We start from the raw sequence: 17,905 nt of genomic DNA on the forward strand, positions 1-17,905 counted from the left end.
TTTTTGTCTTCCCAATAAAACTGCAAACATATGATGAAATGAATGCATGATTTTTATTTTTATTTTTTTAGACACATCCAACAAGCTGTTCGCTGTTACACATGATTCCCAGAGGTATAAATGGAAGCCAGAAGCACTCCGAGAGTGCAAACCTCCACCATGGGCAGTATTTACTTAAAGACAATAGTGTTGTATTTCATGCATATACTCATTTTATTATCTAAAACATAGTGTAAGAACTTTATATTGCAGTAAAAATCAGATACGGGCAACATGACAGATGTTTACATTGATTACAGAGACATTATGTAGGAGTAGGTCATGGATAATAGGTATTATCTCATTCCTTTTTCTCTTTCTGATGCTTTCTTTAAAGGTTTAACACCTTTTGGGGTCAACTTGAACGAAAGGCAGATGTGGGATTGTGAAATGTAAAAGTGAGGTCAGAGGTCAAATGTGACATGATGTTTGGTTGGAGCCTATAATGTGATATTTATGATCCCCATGTACCAGAATCCTTTCCGAAATGCTGCCAATAGAAACACAGGCAGTTTCATTTGTAGCATAGTTTTGACGGTTAAAACAAAACATTTTTAAACGTTTGACCCTGAAGAAGAGGTCAGAGGTCCAAAGTAACATATTTAGAATCCCCATATATCATTGCCTAAACACTGATCAGGCCTAACATTCTGACCGCTGACACGTGAAGTCGATAACACTGATTATCTCCTCATTGTGGCACCTGTTTGCAGGTGAGCTATATTAGGGAGTAAGTGAACATTTTCTCCTCAAAGGTGATGTATTAGAAGCAGGAACAATGGGCAAGTATCAGTATTTGAGCGGGTTTGACAGGGGCCAAATTGTGATGGCGACTGGGTCAGACCATCTCTGCACTGATCAGTATCTATCAAAAGTGGTCCAAGGTAGAAACAGTGATGAACCAATGACAGGGTCACAGGTGGCCCAGCTCACTGATGCATGCGGGGAACAAAGGCTGGCCTGTATGAGCCGATTGCACAGATGGGTTAACGCAGCTCAAACTGCCAAAAAAAGTTCATGTTGGTTCTGACAGATACAAGTGCATTATAGTTTGCTGTGTATGGGACTGCATATGTGCAGACTGGTCATGTGCCCAACAAGCACCAACAATGGACACGGGAACATAAGAACTGGACCATGGAGCGATGGAGGTAGTGGCCTGAGCTGATGATCTTCTGCATCACATGTATTACCTGGTATGTGCATTAGCATCATCATTTTGCCCTTGAAGGATTTAGAGGTCAAATGCAACATAATATTTTAAATGGTATATATGGTATTTTCTGTGTTTAACATTTATAAGAGTCATTATTTCTGAGTTAGAAGGCTTTTTGTCAAAAGTTGGCCTTGAAGACCTTGGTGGATGTAAGCCAAATTTTAACATACACAATGGCAAAAACATAACCACCTTGGCCGAGGTAATGATTTCAGGGTGGTATGGCAACCTGAAGCATCATCTTTATTAGTAATACCACTATAGACAAACAAGGACAGAGGTTTCCTGGAGATGTACAGATTTAATATTGGAGATAGAAGTATCACATACACATCAAAAACTCTTTCTCTCCACTGGTTTCAGTATGAAGACTGTCATAAGTTATGAAAGGCTGCTCGGAAAGTTTTAATGATTCCATTCTGGATGATTCACTTTTTGACACAACTGTATTACTGAACATTATAGTGTAATAAAAAAAAAAACCAAAGCTACGAGTCAGCCAGTGCTGTCCACTTTAGACCCCTTTCGAGGTTTTTTTTTTTTTTTTTTTAAAGCCTTTAAGTGTCCCTGCTGAGTGAAGCTCTTTCAAGTTCAAAAGTCCAGGTTAGGATGTGTTATCTGTTCTTCTTCTTGTCTTTCTTGCTCTTGCCCATGGAGCTCTGAGGAGTATTTCCGGAGAGGGCTGTAGCGTGGCCGCTGGACTTCAGATGGTCAAACAGCTTGTTTCTTGTGGAGAACTCATTATTGCAAGTGACACAGCGGAGGTTCACTTCCTTCTGGAGGTGGAAATGGAGATAAGTGATGAAAGTGACAATTGTTTTCTAACAACAAGTGCTGCATTTGAACTAATGAGACGGGGTGAAGCATGTCTCGGTACAGTTCTCCTCACATAATAATTAGGATTTAATTACCAATATTGTACAAAAGTCTTGAGCCACATTTTATTTCTTTAAATTGGGAATAATGCAAACATACAAGGAAATAAAGCATATAAGGAAAAAAGTCTTCAGTAAAGAGTAGATGAATCAACGCAAGGTTCAGATGCATCTCTCAGATCATCTCTCTTTGGTGAATTTTTAGGATAGGAGATACGGTGCTACTTCTTTGATCCTCCACTAGTCCCTGTTTCCTAAAACACTTTTAAGAACACAGTGCAATCCATGCTGAGATATGAGATATTTTCAGCTCTCTGGGGAATCACTTTGTTTCCAAAAATCCAGGGTTTTTTTTGCCTGTCAAACTGTTATCTGTTTTTTGTAGATTGCAACATCTTTAGACACTGTTGCAAAAGTGCCTAAGGACACCATTTAAAATGGATTATTTGCCAAGTTATCTCTGCAGTGTCAATACAACACTGCTTTATTGCTTGAGTTAGGTGCATGATTTCGGTTTTTTGTTGGAATGATTCACCTATTTGTCTAGAACATTAACAAACAAAAAAATGTCTGAAGGTTCAGGTTCAAGGACTGGACTGCAAATGAGTGAAAAAATGTCTAAAGAAAAACTCTGAAAGACCTTCAGAAAGTCTGTCTCCTTGAAAGTATAAAGAAATGAGGGGCAGCTCAAGACTTTTGCACAGTACAAGAAATATTTTTTTTTTTTAAAATTATCTGAACTCTGGATTTTACAAACCTCAGGAAACTGTTCTCCTGTGTGCTGCTTGACAGTCTTTGGTTTGTCTTTTCCTCCTCCCTTCTTTCCCTTCGTCTTCCCAGTGCTGCAGAGGCAACATTCACATCAAGGATATATATATTAAAAAAAAAAAAACACGCCAAAAAAACCCCAAACATGTTATCACACTGCACAATTTCACCTAGGAATTGGTTGGTTCCCTCCTTTATCGCACCGAGTTGAGCCGCACACACCCTCAACACAAATGACAGAGAATATCTAGCAATTTCTTTTTTTGTCATATGCATTTTTCCAATTTCTGGTTAAAATATTATGTCACAGAATACTGCTGTATTTAAATAAATAAATACATTAAAAAAAAAAAAAGTGTAGCTCAGACTGTCCCCCCCCCAAACGAGTTTCATTTTGCTCCTGAAATTTTCCCTCCACTTCTTTTCACCCTTTTCTTTATCCCGGAATGAAAGAACCAACATTAACTGTCACATTGTTACAACGTGCACATTAATGTAAAGAAAAGTACTCTTGGAGGAACACAACTCGATTCATTGTTCTGTTCATTTTTTCCATCATTTGGAAAGATTTTGGAGCCACGGTGACACGCTGTCCCCTCACTTTTAATAGACTCAAAAGGTATTCCTAGCAGCTTTCAAACTTGCTCAGAGTTCCTTGCTTAGGTAACTATTACACCACATTACTCTCTCTATCTCACTCACTCAAACACACACATATCAAATAAAGTGCTTGGGCGCAGCATAAAGTTTAAGGACAGTCTTGTAAGTATAAAAGCACTACAGAAACCTAATCTGACTCAAGAACCTCGGGAACAGGAACAACACCGCAGAGTTAACGAGCCATTTAGAAACAATCTGCAGCTAATCAAAAATTTGACATAAACAAGAGATTTTGTATGTAAGACGGAGAGCTCATATATTTAACTATGTGGATATATATGTGTTAAACAGGTATTAATTTTACACCCTGCCTGGCCAAAAAAGTGAGAGCCTTACTCTGGGTGATTACTGCAGTGATTAATGTTTCGGCTGGCAGCAGGTCATTTAACAGCATTAGCAATTTCTTAATTCTTGCTGGACCAAGTTGTTCAAGATCCCCATGTTTTATGATCTGGCCGTTGCTGTGGCAATGGCTTGGGGAAATAAGGGAGCAGCCAAGAAGTAAAAACAACTCAGAAGATTGTTGAAACAACTAAAATTGAATTAAGAGCTGCCTGTGCGATATCAAAACCTGGAAGGGTAGTGCTGAAAGTGAGAGCATTTCCACACCTACAATATGAAGTTTACTCAAAGGACAGGGACTGAACAGCTGTGTAACCTTAAGAAAACCATTTATCAGTGAGGCGGAAGGACACAAAAGGCTTCAGTTTACTAGGGAGGATTAACACTGGACTCTCTCGCAATGGAAAAAAAAAAGTCATGTGGTCTGAGTCTAGATTTACCCTTTGTCAGACTGACTGGTGCATCACGGTAAGGGGGCTACATAAGTAACTGACATAAGGGGGCTGACACGGTTGCCGACATTCACGCTTATATTTGTTCTTGCATTATGTGTTAATTAGCGTGTGGTTTGGCCAGCAAATCGAACAAATAAAATTCTGGGACTTTTTTCCGCTCTTTGTTGTGGTCAGTTGTTTTTCATGGACAAAAACAAAAGAAGTAGCCTGAAATCCACAGGAGTAATAGACAGTACTGAGTAGTTGTTGGCTGTGTTGACTCAACGTGCAGTTTCAAGGTCACATCATTTAACTACGTCACGTTAGGGTGCTGATTTCCCACTGGAGCATAAACCCCCACAGGCGGATGAAGTGATGCACCCATCATGCCTAGCGTCTACAGTACAAGTCTATGGGTGGTGTTATGATCCGGCGTTGCTTCAGTTGGTCAGGTTTAGCTTCAGCAGTGAGGTCAGCTGACTACCTTAATAAACTGAATGACCACATTTTTTCCCACCATTACATTTTTTCCTTCCCTGATGGCACAGCTATACTACAAGATGAGAACGCCAGGATTAATCTGGCACGTGAAAAATGAGAGTTCAGATCTCACTGAGAATTTTTGTGATGTGCTAGAACCGACTTTACGCAGCATAGGGCTGGGCCATATCATACCGTTCACGGTAATACCGGTATAGTGTTAGGCAACGATAAGAAAATGAAATATGGCGATAGAATATGGGTACAACGCGCATGCGCAGTGCCTTTGTTTTCATACACACATGGCGGAAAAAGCATGGCGGCGACGGAGAATAAGAAGGGCGAAAGCGGATCGTTGAATGAAACGGATGAACCAGAAGTGGTTTGTAAAAATGCTGCAACTTCAGTGGTGTGGAACTGGTTTAGCTTTCGTCCGTCAGATACACAACAAAGCACTATTTTTGGTAGAGCGCGCTAGCGGGCCGTTGTTATTACCGTGTTTTTTTGGAAAATACCGCACACTTAACAGTGTTTGATTTTTCTGAAAATCGACAGCGCCCCTTATAATCCCGTGTGCCTTATGTATGAATTCTGGTTGTGTTTATGACCTCGAAACGATTTTATGTGGTACACGGCGCTCGAAAATCTGTCAAATGTTTTCGTACGACTTTGCTAAGCTACGAAGCCGCACCGCTTGATGGGTTGTCGGAGCATTACGGCTATCGTAGGTAGGAGCCTCGCGGAGTGATACGTACTGTGCTTCAACATAATATTACCGTATTGTGTGTGTATAACCTCTTTTTAAGTTTTGTGGATATTATACATGGTTATGCTGAGGATATGTCAGCCAGTTTCCACTGGAAATGCCTTTTGGTTAAACTGTCAGCAAGGAATTTGCATTTGCACTGTTACATTTTTATATCACTTTAATGCACATAAAAAACAGCTGCTTGTTTAAGTGAGAATACATTGATGGGATTTTTTTTTTTTTGCACTAATAAAGTTGTGGAGTTGTAAAGTATTTTGTCTCGTGTCAATTATATCGTCAGTTATATCGTTATCGCAAATTTTCAAATGTATCTCGTGATAAATATTTTTGGTCATATCACCCTGCTCTAACGCAGCAGTCTGAATCTCCCATTAATACAAGCTTTTGGTGAAAAAAAAAAAACAAAACAACAAAAACCATACAACTCTGGACAGCCATGCAATGTATACCATCTTAGCTTAGGTTCTCAACATGCCTCAACTCAGTGTTGCTACCCAGCAACTTAATGACCTTGCTTTAGTATCTGCGAGACAGAAAAAACTAGTACCTAGCAAGCCAGCTAAATCTACAGCATTATCTAAGCTGCTGAATGCTTTCAAACAAAACAATGCAGAGAGACTAGTCGGTATGTGTGTCTGCTTTCACAAAAGAAGGAGAGAGAGAGAGCGAGAGAACACAACAAAACAAAAGCAACACTTGACCAGAAGACAGACCTAGAGACAGTTAAGAAACTGAACTGACCTCTTGACCTCTGTGGGAGGTAGATCATCCTGCTTCTCAGGCTCCGTGGGGTCTTCTGCTGACTTCTTGGAGGCATCTTCCTCACAGGTGGTCAGTGTTGGTTCTTCCTCGTCTTCCTCCCCCGGAGCACTTTGCTATGGAGGAGGAGAGCATTGGAAAGAGAGAGCAGAGAAGTCTTCAGAAAAATTCAATTCACAAACCCAGTCACGCACAATGCAAGCGATGATGGTAATGATGATACGCACTGGGGCCGCTTTCTGCTGTTTTCTTTTCCGCTTCTGTTTTTTGGACAGCCTACAGGAGTGGAAAGAGAGCTCAGCAAAAACAACTCAACTTTTTAATATGATGCATCACCAAGAAGTTCAAAAAATTAGTATGCTATTGAATGGACCTGATTGTTTTCACTTATTTGTGCATTCTTATCTGTATTACTTCTTTGCATTTTCTCCACATTGCCTGACTTTTTAAATTTCCTAATGATTTCCGATTTATTATTATATTACGCTTGCTAATCAGGGTAGCAGAACGAAGGAAAAAAGACATTCAAAAAAAATACAAAATTAAAAATATACTTTTGCCTTGGCTTTTCCTCTTCCTCCTCTTCCCCCTCATTTTCATTCTCACTTCCCTCCAGGTTCAAACCAAGCGCATCGTCTTCCTCCTCCAGCTGTTGCCTTAGTAAAGCCACCATCTCCCGATGCTTTTTAGACTTCTCGTGGTTTTTCATGCTGTGAAGAGAAGGCGAAGAAAGGGGGAAAAAAAATATAAAAAGCATGATGCACACAGATAATAACAGTGATTACGCTGTTCCAAACTCATCTGAGATATATATTTATTTTAAAAAAAAGTTTGGTGGAACCTTTTTGAGTGTAGTGCTGAAAAAGTAACATTTCACACTCACGCTTTATCTGACTTGAAGGATTTGTCACATGCTGGGCAGTACAGATCATCGTAATCGTCAATCGTCAGCTCGTCTCCATCCAGCTGCTCGGCCTCTGTGATTGAACATTTATGCATTTAGTGTAGAGAGTCAGCCAGCAAACAGGAGGCTCTGGTTTTCGCTGTACACAAGCTTTAAAGCCTTAAAGTTGGATTAATGCTGCATTCCTTTTACCCTGAAAGTCGAGGAACCAGAGCTGACCCTGTTCCAGTTATAGCATTAATCATAGCCAGAAAAACGGGCAGGGTTTTTTCTGTTTAATTTTTTTTAAATTCTATCAAAGTAGATCCTCTCAGTCATCACTGACAGCAGCTTTCTTCTGTTTTCTTGTTTTCGTTCATTAAAAAAAATGGCACTGCAGCTTGTTCATGGACAGAGCATAGTTGGTTCTCTTTATGGCTCATTTAGGGAGTCACAAATCACAACAGCACAGTACAGATTAAAATTCTACACTTGCTGCTGCCATCTTGGATTATAAAAGTCAGGGATTTTTGAGTGGGAACTTGGGATTTCGGACTTCCCGTTTAATATGGATCACAGCATTAATGTTGATATAATATCAGCACCAATTGTATTTATGTAGCACATTTATTTAAACTCAATATGCTTAACACAAAAATCTAAAAACATACAAAACTGCATGGGTTTACAATGAAAACACAAAAAGTAAAATACCATTTAAAACGCCCACACAATGTGTGAGTTATTAACAGCAAGCCTGTAATAACAAAAGTTGTCCAGTCTGTTTCTGAGTGTATGCACAGATTTGATTGACCTCAGGTTTGCAAGCAGCTTATTCCAAAGAACAGGACAGGACTCAGACAGTGTTCAGTTCCTGCTGTTCATGCCTGAAAGCTGGGGAAAGTTGTGACTGGATATGCTTATTATCAGAGATTTTATAAGAGGAGATCTAGCACCTAAAGGCTCCTGAACATTATCCTATATGGGATGGTGGTTGTCCCACTTTGCTCACAGAGAGCCAAGTTTTGTGTAATAATGAGAAAAGGCACAGGGAAGAAAGGGAGGTGCAAAAAGGTGTGGAAAGTCATAACAGCAGCTGAAATCTATCAGCAATTATAAAGCAATCTTGCCACTTAGTGCAAATTAATATCAGCTGTTCAGTCCCAACTGATGGCTTATAAAAAGATGTCTCATTACCAAGGTAAAGAAACAAAAAACATCTCATGGTGGGTAAAACCAGTGAGCTCTCACAAAACTTTATTGTTGCAAAACGTACTGATAGCAGTGGTTACAAACGAATTTCGAAACTACTGAAGGTTCCAGTGAGCACTGTTGGGGTTATAATCCAGAGGTGGAAAGAACATAATGTCATCATGAACTGACCATGGACAGATGTTCCCCGCAAGATGGACAACTCTTCTGGGTCTGGTCTAAGAGCCAAGAGCCACAAATACTGGGAGAGTACAGTCTGGTCAGATGAGACCAACACTGAACTCTTTGGATGCCATAATACATAATCTTTGGAAGTCAAAAGGCACTGCATATCACCCCAAAACACCATACCAACAGTGAAGTTTGGAGGTGGGAATATCACAGTGTGGGGCTGTTTTTCAGCATATGGTACTGGCATGCTTCTTGTAATTGAAGGACGAATGAGTGGAAAAATGTACCGGGACATTCTTGATAATAATCTGCTGCCATCTAGTAGGATGATGAAGATGAAATGAGGGTGGACGTTTCAGCAAGACAATAATCCCAAACACAGCCAACAAGACTCAACTGGTTTCAGAGAAAGAAAATAAAGCGGCTAGAATGGCCCAGCCAACCACCCGACCTGAATCCAATTTAAAAATCTATGGAAAGAGCTAAAGTTTAGAATTTATAGACGGGGCTCACGGAGAGAATTTCATGTCAGTAGCACCTTTAGAAATATATTTACTTAGAAAACTGGTGTTCAATACTTATTTTACCTGCTGTAAATGTGTGGTTTGCCTCCCCATGACCATTATACAAGTTTTAGATCCCTAGCCCCTCTCGCATTTAGATGGGGCTTCAAACAGGCTCCCAAAATTCATTCCAACATGACAGCTCAGTAGAAGGCCGCTAATACTCAGTCTCAGATGTTTGTCATATGCTCAACTATTAGAATATGTGATCAGGACTTGACAGTAAATGATCAAAGCCATCAATGAGCACAACCGACCAACTCACAATTGGCAATTCTGATGTAACAGTCGATATTTTTTTTCCTGTCAGCCACACCAAATATCTGTTATGAGTAATTATTTATTTACTCTTTTATGCTCTACTGGGCTCAGGTCAGCTGATTCTTGTGTTTGTGGCATTCCAATTGTTCGCGCTGCCAACAGGGAAGTTGCAGAGTGGCCTCTAGTGGACAAACTGTGCAATATCAACACAATCATAACATGGCTAATATCTAATATCAGCTGATAATATCGGCCTGCAGATAAATTGGTTGGGCTCTACTGAACATGCAACAGCTGCATGCAGACAGTGTCACACCAATAAAAATAAACTCGTCACAGCCAGTAATCATAAATCGGAAACAAACAAGACACAGTTTAAGGCTACGGGCGCTGCGATTGTGTCACCCCGAGTCGGCACTCATGATCACAGACGATCAGCCTTGCTGGCATTCGGTGAACCCGCTACTTCAGTTTTATGCAGCCGCTGCTGAAGGTGCACCGACTCTCGTGAATTCACCACCAGCTGCGCCGCTGTTTCAATGCATGATTAGCCTTTCTTCAGGGTCGGCCGTAATACAAACATTATTCCAAGCAATACAATATCGTCAGATAATGCAAAGGTCCTCATAAAAAATTCGCTCTATGACCTTTCGAGGCCATGCGCTGATTTACAGCCCAGCCTTGGATTTCTCTAACTCATAAAAAAAAAAAAAAAAAAAGATGTATTACATGTCACTGAACTGCACTAACTTTAATGACATTGGCTACAGTAACTGTTTACATTCCTACAATTATTTACTTTTGATACAAGCAGCTTTGAGAAGACCATTCATTATTGTACTACCTGTCATATATCATTTAAAATATAAAAAACATAAAGCAAACAAGGAAATGCTTCCAGTATGTTACGAAATCCGTGACTGTTTTCTCAGACATGGACTCGATATATGCTCGTGTTTCAGATGTTAAAAAAAAACACAAAACAACAACAACAAAAAACTTCTTTTTGTTCAGTATCTGCATACAGCGTCAGTTCATCCAACACTGCATTTACTGAAAACTTTACGCCCACACAACCAACACAGCTTTTTCCCTGCAGACTTTGCCTCAGCCTTCATAGTTAAGGTAGCTGTGTTACATCACTTAGAACTCCTAGTCAAGTGCAGTTATGGGAGTAGCATGTCCAGTTCATCTGTATATGGATGTGTCCATCTCTGATGTGCTGTTGAAGGTTGGAAAGTTAGAAAGCCTATAAACAGATGGGATAAATCCAGGTTTTAATTGGTCTACTGTTTACCAGTAAATGTGTCATCACTGTTTACATATTTGAGGGACCGCATGTTGTGTAGCTATGGAGCTGACCTTCTGAGGGCCCCTTTATAGCTGCCGTTCGGCACGACACGACAAAGTTGACGTCAAATTGACGTCATGTCTACTGTCGCAAGCCACAGTTTCTGCCGGTCGTGAACCTCTCGATTTTTGTAACCTAGCGTGTTGCGCCCTTGCCGCTGAGTTGCAGACATGAGTGCATGGTTGTGTCGGTTTGTAATGATTTATCAGTGCAGAAGGTCAGAGACTGACACATTATACAGAAGTTGCAATAGTTTTAAAAGATCAGACTTATCTGCTCCCACACCAGAGCTGACACGAAGGTGTTGTCTGAGTGACCACACTTATCGTTCAGCAGAATACTGCAGCGATGAGCATTAATACTTGTTGCTGTGTGGTGACGTTACCGACGGCGTATGACATATAATGGGGACACAAGTGCGACATGAGAGAAGGTAACCCTTACCTCCGCCCTCTTCGCTGTTCTTCTCCAGCTCCTCTTCCTCACTTTCAGATGCATCTCCAAACTCTTTTCCGTACTGAGCTTCTATCTGCTGCAGCTCCTTCTCGAGTTCAGACATGGCCGCCCAGCTCTGCTCCTTATACTCCTCTGCCAGTCTTGGATGGACATACAGAGCAGTGTCAGGAAGAAATTTTAAAAACAAAAACTCAAATCTGCCCCCAGCTACTCATCTTTTACTCACTTGGCCTGTTTGAGTTTCTGCTGCCGTCTCAGCTCCTCCACTTTCTTAATCTTCTCAGCGTTCTGCTCCTCCACCAGTTTCCTGTGGGCCTGCACGCGGCGGTCGCGCTTACGCACAAAGGCCACCAGCTGTCGCACCAGATCGTTGCGCTCCTTTCGAGCTTTTTCTCGAGTCTTTTTGTTCTCCTTCTCCATGGCCCTCTTCTCCCAGCGGTTGGAGGCCTGCCTTGTATCGTACTCCTCCTTCCAAGCAAAGTTTTTGCGAGTGCAAAAGCTCTGCCAGTAGCCATAAAACACATGCACTACCTGTGATGCAAAAACACAGAAAGCAAGACTTGAAGAGCAGAACACGGATCTTTGTTTGTTTTACGCACGGGAAGTAGCAGCTAAAGGAAAACAAAAAAACTGCTTTCTGTTTGAAACAGCTGCTGACGTGTGTTTTAAAGCCTTACGGTATCGTAATCACTCTGCGAGTCCCCGAAGGGAGGAAACTCCTCTTCCTCTTCCTCATCTTCCACCTTGCTGTGTTCCATCTCCTCCTTAACAATGGACTCAAAAAGATTCCTGTAAACGGTGTAAAAGCCCTAGGGAGAGAGGAAACAGTAAAAGAAAAAATCTGAGAGACACAAATAATTTTCTTTCCCACAGTCCCTCAGGGCAGCGCTGCCAGAACGATCAGCGAATGCTGATGCAGTTCAGGGTCAAGGCACGGGCATGCTGTGTAGGCTGAGATGGTACAGCAATATACTTCAGAGTCTACCCTGACCCTCTAGTTCATTGTCATAGCAACAATATTCCACTAGGGGTCAGTCTCGCTCATCAGGCACCTTCAACAGCCATTAATGAGCAGTCCACTGAAGCACATTGAAGATGGGAAGATAAGCGATCTAAGATAAATCTAAGATAAATCTCCATCATTAAAATTTACAGCTGTGATCTTTGATTCTAACAAACTACAATGGGTGAAACCAGCTGATACCATGATGCCGGCTTATGACCAAAAAACGAATTTGTAGTCTTCAAGTAGTATCTACTTTGATGGTGAACCCCAACTTGATTTGGACCAAGCACACATCAGTTTCATTTTAGACAACAGCGTAACCTCCAAGCCTACACATACAGCTGCATTCAGCTCCAGTGGTTCTTTGTCAAATATATATTTTGGAAATTGAGACAAAAAATAAATAAATACATTTTAAAAAGCCTTGGTAGAAAATTTTAATGCTTGCTTTACCTTGGTTTCTTTTATTAATTCACTTTACTACTCTCTCCACACTTTGGCTATGTCCACACTAGCCTGGATGAATTTGAAAACGGCATTTTCGTCTGAAAACGCTGCACGTCCACACTATCGTTTTCAGTCGTTTTCACAGAGTTGCGCGTCCACATTGAAACGGCCGAAAACACTTACGTTCCAGTACTGCGCATATGTGAAACGCAAGACGATTCAACCTACCTCATTTCTGTCTGCCGTTTATTTACTTTCCGGCTCTTTGAAACGTTGCGGCAAAATGTTGAGGAAAAGCCCCGAGTTTTTTAAATGGACTAACAATGAGGTGGAGTTGTTGCTGCGAGTAACACAAAAGTACAAAGTTGCAAAAGCGAAGAGAATTAAAGAATTTGAAGAAAAGCTGTTATCTCAGGTGTGAGTGGTGCCACAGCTCCCGAGTTGAGTTTCTCTTCCAAATGGCCCCAAACAAGTTATGTGGGATTTGTTTTGAGTTCCAGGGCATTTTTATTACAGCCATGGATATCGCACATCCTATCGGTTTTATCTCACATGGTTTATGCTCCTGATAAGCCTCACAAACTTAAGCCTTGACTATACTTTCGATATCCATGAGTCTGCAACGGTCTGCTTGTGTCAGAGTGACGTGATGTTTGTCGAGCGGTAAACACTAGGGTCCACATGGACTCCAGTAGACTCCATATCCGCAGTAGAGTATAATGAAAGCTTTAAAACTATTTCTTTTCACGCCCACCAACAGATGCAGCACAGAGAAAAAAAATTACATCATGTTGGCTGGTAATGTTTCTTGCCTTATTGAAATTCCTACTTTTTTCAATACGCATTTTTATCTTTCTTGACAAAAAAACAAAATTGTGTTAAATAATCTGACAGCTTGAGGCAACACCACCCTTTGCGCACACGATCAAACCCACACAAACCTTCTCGTCATCTCCGTAGCCAGAGTAACATGTGACCGTGAAGTACTGCAGCAGGTCAATGCTGTCATCTTCATAATCCCCACTGAGCCCTCCTTTCAGCAAAGCCTCCCTGTGATTGTCATACCTGTAACACAGGAACAGCCAGAAGCATCAATATGATTTTATCAAGTCTGTACAAACCAGTACAGCTCAGACTATGAGCAAGGCTCTGGAATCTGAGGGTCGCATTATTCGGACTGCCGTGTTTGTACGAACCAAGCTCTCTCCTGTGGGTCACTCAGGACGTCATAAGCTGCCTGAATCAACTTGAACTGCTCTGCTGCTTCCTCTGCATTGTCCAAGTTTTTATCTGAAAGTTTCAGAAGGAAAAAAACAAAAACAACAACACTTTGTATTAGCGGGACTCCCTTGCCTAAAAGACTTATTGATAACCCCATGAAGCAGCAAATCATGATAGTGACATGTTGGTGCAAGAAACAAATAAAGAGATGAGAAATCAGACAAACACAACACAGTCTATAGCACTGAATTCCTGCAGTGATATCAGAAAAACACTTACAGTGATCTCACAGTTCTGAACTGACATCTTTTGCTGTTGTAAATATTGTGATAACTATTTAAATGCTGTCCCTGACCAAACAGCCTAACTAAACAGGACTACAAATAAACTGAAAAGACCAAACCCTCCCCGAAAACCAACTAAGACTAAACGGCTTAAATTGTGACTACATTTTTTAAGTAATCAAAAATTAGATTCTACGATAACTCAACATTAAATCTACTCCCACAATGCTAAATGTTATACACGTATATCTGAGAAGATGCTAACGTCTCAGTACCATTATTATACTGACAGGTTGCTACCACTCACCAGGATGCCACTTCAAGGCCAATTTACGATAAGCTTTCTTCAAATCATCGTCTCCTGCGTCACGTTTCACACCCAACACTTCATAGTGACACTTCATTTTTAACAGCAATCTAATAAACAGAATCAATGATCACGTTGTCCCAGGCGAGGTTAACGGTAGCATTCGGCTAGCGACCGGCTAGCATACCCGCTGTATCTCTGAAAAAGTCAGACTTATTTAGCGGTAGCGACAGTAGTGTGATGTTAGCCCTTACATGTTTACTGTTTCTGTCACTTACAAACAGCTTCTATATCTGAAGTTACTTTTAAACGCGTTTTGACACCGTAATACACACCACTGTGTGCGGGACTGTCTGAGCTGAAACCGCTAAATCTCGCGAGATTTCTTCTTTGCTTCTTTCAAATACCAGTAAATTCAAAGGTGTGGCTGATCTTTGTTGCCCTCTATAGTTCAAACGTGATCGGTGATTTTTTTCGAGACTCAGAAATTGTTAATTAATATTAAAAATAAATACAATAAATAAAATTAAAATCCGACTTCTGGTGAAAAATATGTGAAGCATTCTCAAATCAAGTCCTTTCAGTTCATCACATTAGCAAATGCTGCAGGTTAGATTAGCCTTTCAGCATATGTTTTAATCCCCCCTCATGTTCCCTTGGGGGTTGCCAGTTTTGCTGTTCTGTCTTCACAAACTGGCAGCACATCACTTCAACTTTCCGTGGTTACAGATCAGAAGGTATCACTACACCTCCTCTCATGCATTTATCCATCAGTTAACTAATTTCCTTTTAATCAGTCTGTATCAAAAACTTCATATGAAACAAATTGTCTTTTTTGTGTGTGCATCCTTACATTTGGTTTCAATGTCCTTAATATCCTGTGCATGCGCCCTGATTTTCTGTCTTTTAACAAAACCCCAAACTTAAAATCTGTGGTAATTTCAAGTTCCATTTTCAAAGTGTGACTCTTTAACTTTACATTTACATTCTAGTTCAATTTTATTAGTGTCAAATCATAACAAAGGTTATCTCAGAGTGCTTTGCATAGCAGGTTCAAGACATTTAAACTTCCCTTCAGCAGAAAGAAACCTAGGGAGCCATCTGGAAGACAAAAAGCAGTGTTAATGACGTGTACCAGTGACACACAAATGCCTGGGAAGTAAAAGAAAAGAGAGGCGATGTCTACCCACCTTTGTACTTTTAACACTTGTACTTCTTAAATTATCTCCTGGATTTTACAAAGAGGCAATAATTGAAATTGATGTCTTCACGAGCTCATGGCGCCCTCTAGTGCTAACAAGAAAGCTTGATGCTTGTTGAAATAACAACTACTAAAGACCTAAATTTAGTACGTCCCTCGCTGAAAACAAAGAAGGTAGTTTACAAGACACCCAAACTGCCACACCTCTGTGTTTTATTCTTTTATAATTAATCATTCACTCACCCACCGTGCTCCACCTTAGTCATTGTGAGCACATGAAAACATCTGTACTTAGAACTAAACTTGAGTCCTGTTACAATAAAAAATTAAAGAGGACCTTACGTATTTTAAATCTGCCTTCATCTCGTGTTTATGGAGGTCAAAGATGAAAAATAAAACCTATATATATGCCAGTGCTATGTTCAAAAACAAGTAAAACAGCGGCTTGTGTCAGCGGGTTTCAGATTTAGTCCATGGTTACATAAATCTCTGTTTGGGACAATGCAGTAATAATTGCAGAGGTCTTTTGATTTTTAGTTTTTTTCCTAATCTGCTTTGTTCTGATTACGCCTTTTGTGTATGTTTCTCCACACGCAACCCTTTGTGTGTCTGCAGTATTGTTTCCACCAACAGGAAGGAGCAGGTAATTATAAGCAGATTAGGAAGTGGTAACAATGACTTGAATGCTATTCTTCTTCATATAGGAAAACATCCCACTGGGTATTGTCATCATCAGTGCCCAGAAAAGAAAAGACATCAGGGCTCATCATGACATTAATAAGGGAATAATAAAAGGAAAAAAGACCTATGGGTGCATGGCTGCAAAGGTTAGGATATATGTTGTTTGACAGCAGAGATGAAGATGAGGACTTGGTGTGGTAAAACCAGCCTGCAAACCGTGGCAGCAACATAAGCGTCTTGTCATACTGTATTTGAAAAATAACCAGCCGTTATCAGCATCCTGTACTCTAACATTGGCGATCAGGATAAGCGGTCACACACAGCTGGTTACCAGCTCACTTAGTCAACTGAGCAAGTTGTGGGGGAAATGATTATTCGATCCCTTGCAGAATTAGTTTGCTCGTTTACAAAGAAATGTCTCTCAAGAAACAGTCTCTAATCTTCACGGTAGTTTTAATGGAGAGACACAAAAGATAAACCAGAAAAAAAAACACACACACACACATTACATAAAAGGTATGTACCTGTACTTTTATAGTATTTGGTGAGGAAGAAACACTTTTTGGCTAGTAAAGCGGTAAGATGTTTCTTATAGTTGGTCACCAGGTTGGCAACCAGATCAGGAGGGATTTTGGCCCTTCTCTCTAAATCCTTGTGGTTTCTTGGCTGCCACTTGGCAACTGGAAGCTTCAGCTCCTTCCACAGATGTTCAATAGGAAAATTGGACCTTTGATGTGGTGAAGCTGTCTTGTACTTTTAGCAGAAAAGGAGCCCGAAAGCATGACGTTTTCACCTCCATGCTTGACTGTGGGAATAGTGTTCTTTGGACGATACTCAGTATTTCTCTTGCTCCAAACATGCAGGGTTGGGTTGATGCCAGACAGCATGATTTTAGTTTCTTTTCTCCCAAGTCTTCTCTGCTTCATTTAGATGTTCACTGGCAACTAGATGGGCTTTAACATTTGCCTTATTGAACATGGGGACCTTGGTGGTGCTGCAAGAAGTCAATGCACTGCAGCATAGTGTGTTATCAAAGGTCTTCCCAACTGCCTTCAGAGCCTCCTGTATAGTTTTAGACTGATCTACTACTTTCCTCATGATTATCTTCATCCTATGAGGGAAGATCTTTCATGGAGTACTAAACTGAGGGTGACCAATGATTATTTTATATTTCTTCCATTTCTAAATATTTGCAACAATTTTCACCTTCTCTCTAAGCTTCTTGCTGATGGTTTAGAGCTCAGTCAAGCCTTGTGCAGGCCTCCAATCTGTCCCTTACATCCTTTGGCAGCTCTTTTGTTTTGCCCATGCTGGTGGAGAGATGCTTTTTTCTGGATTATAGGTTGATATTCTCCCTCTTTCTATTAAAATGAAACTAGCAAAACAAAAAACAAAAAAAAATGAGAGAATGTTAATTTCTTTGGCAATGAGCAAACTTACAATTTCAGCAGGGGATCACATTTCCCCCACTGTAGGTGTGAGCACGTTCACATGAAAGGGGTGTTATTGGCAATCACAC

At 40.6% G+C, this 17,905-nt stretch overlaps 1 protein-coding gene across 1 annotated transcript; it reads right to left on the reverse strand.

Moving 5' to 3' along the window:
• Window positions 1–52: 52 nt before the first annotated feature.
• On the reverse strand, window positions 53–14,882 carry dnajc21 (DnaJ heat shock protein family (Hsp40) member C21). The gene is made up of 12 exons (XM_063478366.1): window positions 14,505–14,882; window positions 13,889–13,982; window positions 13,634–13,757; window positions 11,917–12,048; window positions 11,466–11,770; window positions 11,228–11,379; window positions 7,226–7,319; window positions 6,897–7,052; window positions 6,570–6,618; window positions 6,325–6,458; window positions 2,888–2,972; window positions 53–2,031 (listed from the first exon to the last, which is right to left on the reverse strand). The coding sequence occupies exons 1-12, from the start codon at window positions 14,599–14,601 to the stop codon at window positions 1,870–1,872; spliced, it is 1,584 nt and encodes a 527-aa protein (XP_063334436.1). The 5' UTR covers window positions 14,602–14,882; the 3' UTR covers window positions 53–1,869.
• Window positions 14,883–17,905: the final 3,023 nt, after the last annotated feature.

Source organism: Pelmatolapia mariae, linkage group LG7 (assembly GCF_036321145.2).
Source record: "Pelmatolapia mariae isolate MD_Pm_ZW linkage group LG7, Pm_UMD_F_2, whole genome shotgun sequence".
In the NCBI taxonomy this organism is placed as follows: Eukaryota; Metazoa; Chordata; class Actinopteri; order Cichliformes; family Cichlidae; genus Pelmatolapia; species Pelmatolapia mariae.